The following is a 4419-nucleotide window of genomic DNA, read 5'->3' as shown; positions in this document are numbered from 1 at the left end:
TAGCACTAACCGCCCTTCTTCTGGTGCCCACAGACTGATGTACGCTCCAGTAGTATAATGCAAAGTAACGTTTTATTGAACATCTTTAGTGGGGCGAGAGGATATGGGGGGTTCTAGGTGTCCAGGGCTAACCAACAAGAGATCCAGACTCACCAGACCTTGTAGACATATCAGTGTAGATCCACTTGGGAGGCAGCGGACAGCAACTGATGTAGCAGACAGGAAGGATGGATACAGATCTTTAACACAAGAAAGACACCGACCATGCTCCTGAAGTCCTCTTCAGTTGGGGAACTACCGCCGGTGCTGGCGGTGCCGGGGCCTGAGGCTGCTCCCCCCCCCCCGTCTTGGGAGGGGGGCCCAAGATAAAATCTTGCACCAGGGCCCTTTGGTTATTAGTTCCGCCACTGGTCCTTTTAGTTCAAGGCGACTTCAAGAGCCTGCATTGGTCCCGGTTCTCTTCCTCTATCAGCATCACAGACCTCCTCCATGTTGGAAACCTTTCCCTCACACCAGCCTATGCCAACCCTCAGGCCTAGCCTGGTGGGCAGGCTGAACAGCACCTAGCCCTATTCCATGGCTGGTCCCGGCTAGTCTGAGCATATGGAAAATCCCTCCAGTATATGTTCCCTATCCCAGCATGCACCACTGGCTGAGAGAAACCCAGTGATTGGCTGCTGTACTGTACATACACTACAGTACCTCTCATCGGCTGTCCCACAATATGACAGAGTCACACTCCACCCAGGGGGGTACAGGCAATGCCAGACACCTGGAATTAACCAGATAACTGCCACTATAATTCCAGCCAGGCCAACTACAGCCCTGGCTATCACTAAATGTCTAGAAGCCACATCACAGAAGGTGATGGTGGCTACAATAGCTTTAAAGTAAATATATGGGGTGTGCCTGAGCTCAGAGATGACTCTTGAGGCACGTTTTCAGTGGCTTTACCTTACTTACCCAACCCAAATTATGATATTTATACTGTTTAGGTTTTAATATTTTAACAAATATAGTAATAGTGGATATCAGGACATCGTACTCGTTCAAGTACAATTATTGTAACCTTCTGCTATCTTTTATTAAAAATATTCCCTAGACCCCTGCCTAGAACACTTGGTCAGAATTTTATGGAATGCCTCCTTCATATCATTATTTCTCAAGCTACACTATATTGCCAAAAGTATTGGGACGCCGGCCTTTACACGCACAAGGTTTAGGAGTGTGTCTATGGGAATGTTGGACCATTTGTGAGGTCAGGTACTGATGTTGGGGGAGAAGGCCGGGCTCGCAGTCTCCGCTCTAATTCATCCCAAAGGTGTTCTATGGGGGTGAGGTCAGGACTCTGTGCAGGCCAGTCAAGTTCCTCCCCACCAAACTCCCCCAGATTTGAAGAAAAGTCTTTCCATTGCCCCATTTAAATGGTCACACCCGTCCAGAACATCACAGAGGCAACAAGCAGGTGAGAAGCACAGGTAGAAAAGGCTTTGGATCTTCCATCAGTAGACTGTATCTTTAATATCAATGAAACAATGAGAATGTCACCACAACTTAGAAGTATATTGTGATGTCCTTTATGGAGGCAGGGATGTCCCTTCAGGGGTGGTCACACGAGAAGCAATATGTAAAGAGAATCGGCAAAGAAAACACAGACTGTTAGCCTAAAGCTATGTTAAAAAACCGAGCTGTTATGGTCAAACAAGGAGTATAGATTTTGCCTTTGAACTAAATGTAATTCATTTTTATTAAATACATCACTTCATTTATTGGAGTTCCCAATGGACCAGAACCTTACACGGTCCATTTTAAAGGGTTGGTGTTCACTATTTTATTAAATGCTTCCTTCACCTCATTATTCCTCAAGCTGTATATCAGAGGATTTAGCACAGGATTGACAATGCCGTAAACCACAGAGATGTATTTCAGGTTTGAAGAAAAACTTTTGGTTCTCCCCATATACATGGTAATACAAGTCCCGTAGAACACCGAGACAACGGTCAGGTGAGAGGCGCAGGTAGAAAATGCCTTTTGCCTTCCACCAGCGGACCGGATCCTTAATATGGATGAAATGATGAGGACGTACGACACCACGATGAAGACAAGTGGTGCTACCAGGGTAACCAAACCCACCATGAGTATAGCTACTTGATAGAAGACGAGGTTCCCGCAGGCCAGCTCCAGAACCGCCAATACCTCACACACAAAATGGTCCAGTTTGTTTTTCGCACAGAACACCAGAGGCCTTGAGATGGGTGTTACAAGAGACATGAGCAAGCTGCCAGACCACATCATGAAGGTCATGTTTCTGCACATCTTCCAGTTCATTATTGTGTGATAGTACAAGGGTAAGCATATCGCCGCGTAGCGATCGTAAGCCATCACCGCCAGGAGCAAACACTGGGTGCCCCCGAGGAACGAGCCAATGTGCATTTGTACCATGCAACCTCGTACAGATATTGTCCTTCTACTAGAAAGAGAATCTAGAAGTTTGGGACTGACGACGACAGTAAAGATTAGAAAAATATTGGCAAAGATAGTAAAAACGTATATCGGTAATAACGCCACAAAAAGTAAAACACAAAGATGCATGTTCTGTGAAAACCCAACCAAGATAAACTCTTTGATGTGGGATTGGTTTCCTGGTTCCATATTTTAATTACATTTTGGAATATCCCGTGAAATCAAAAGGTGTCCAGATGTCCTCAAATCTTCTTCATAAAGAGACATTCGTTACATTTCCTTTCTTGTCTGTTTTTGGTCAACTGAAATAGGAATTAAAATTGGGTATTATTTTACAGAATATCTATGTAAAAAAAAATGACATTCGCACACTATAAATATACCGAATATGAAGGAGAATTTATGAAAACTTCAAATTTTGTGCTGCCTCAATAGTTGTATTTACAGCCACAGGCAATCTTCACATTAGTGTGATATTAGAATGGATATAGTTTATTTCTTTCCAGGCATTTATAGCATAGTCCAGAATCCACATTAAACCTCATATGAAAAGAAGCGGCTCTATTAGGAGTCCCCACTAGGTCTTCTAAGGTTAATTCATGCGCTGCCATCTAGTGGTTTTTTTTTGTATTGCACATGTTTTTCTGTGTTCCCTTCCCTCACATGTATGATGCATTTCCCCCTGTATGTATGCTCCGCCCTTCTTCTTCAGTGTAGCATTTCCTGTGTCATGGCTGTAACTAACAGGGCCACATGTAATCTGCATGTAACCGGGACACAGGTAATCTGCATGTAACAGTGACACATGTAATCTGCATTGCATGCTTCGAACAGTATCATCTTTTGACCGTTTAAATCCGCAATCCATTCATCTGTTGTCTGCTGTAACCTGATGTACAGAACGAAGCACCTTTGTGGATGGAAACGGTATTGGTGAGTTCAGCTATCTGATAAGAATTGTCCTCAGTGATTGAATCTGCTTATACAGGCCAGGCATAGAGGTCTCAGCAAGGGATAAGTCACTAGCACAACAATCGGAGTCAGAATAAATTTACTACAATTTAGTCCTAAAATGCTGCTCAGATCTACCATCTCCCACCTTCACTCACCACGGCAGTAATGAAGGTGGACCTGAAGTCAAAAAGCGAGCTCTGTTGCGCAACATAAAAATGTTCAACTACCACCATTTTATTCTATAGGGTCTTGGCATTCAGAAAATATATAATGTTGGGGGGTTTTACGTCATTTTCAGGCCTAAAATGTGGAATATAACATGGGTGCAAAAATTGAAAAAAGGGCCTCAGTCATGAAGGGGTTAAAGGAACATCTGGAAATGTAAATTGTGGTTTTAGTCTTGATCTTTTCCTAAACATAGCATTGTACTTCCTGTGCCTAGGCACTCCTGTGCTGAGGACTCGTACCTGTACATATGCAGTGTCATCTCCAAGACGCTGCCACCTCTGATGGTCAGTGTGAGATGAGGTGATATCACTACTGTGTTGGCACTGTTCTTGTAAGACCATTCCTGGCCATGTGGATGCTTCTGCGCATGCGCATAGGCCTATCTGCCGCATTTGCAGGAAACGGGCACTACTGCGCATGCATGCCCAACGGAACGTGCGCGTGAAGACGCACTAACGTGGCGCACAGGAAGTGACACAACCTCTCTGATTGATGACCCTATTTAAACCTGCCAGTTCCAGGGATCATTGCTGAGTGGTCTTTCAGCTTCTGTGTATGTTCCTGTGCCTCTGCCAGTTCCTGTGTTTGTTACGGACCCGGATCTCCTTGACTACGCCTGACTGCTGCCTGCCTCTGACCTCTGCTTGTTCCTGGATTACTCTTCTGCCTGCCTCTCCTGTACCCTGCTGCTCGATTGGTATTGACCCTGGCCTGCCTAACTCCGCTCTGCTCCAGCCGCGTTCTTGGTGGTTCCCAGCCGCACCTGCTTCCTGC

The 4419-nt window shown here is 45.0% G+C and overlaps 1 protein-coding gene across 1 annotated transcript; it reads right to left on the bottom strand.

The window, feature by feature from the left end:
* Nucleotides 1-1794: 1794 nt before the first annotated feature.
* LOC108802986 (olfactory receptor 13-like) lies at nt 1795-2382 on the bottom strand. Its single transcript, XM_018574834.1, has one exon. The coding sequence runs from the start codon at nt 2380-2382 to the stop codon at nt 1795-1797; it is 588 nt and encodes a 195-aa protein (XP_018430336.1).
* Nucleotides 2383-4419: the final 2037 nt, after the last annotated feature.

Source organism: Nanorana parkeri, unplaced genomic scaffold, assembly GCF_000935625.1.
Source record: "Nanorana parkeri isolate BGI_ZX_2015 unplaced genomic scaffold, ASM93562v1 scaffold3269, whole genome shotgun sequence".
NCBI lineage: Eukaryota > Metazoa > Chordata > Amphibia > Anura > Dicroglossidae > Nanorana > Nanorana parkeri.
The sequence above is the reverse complement of the archived record's forward strand: the minus strand, read 5'-3'. Positions and strand labels throughout refer to the sequence as shown.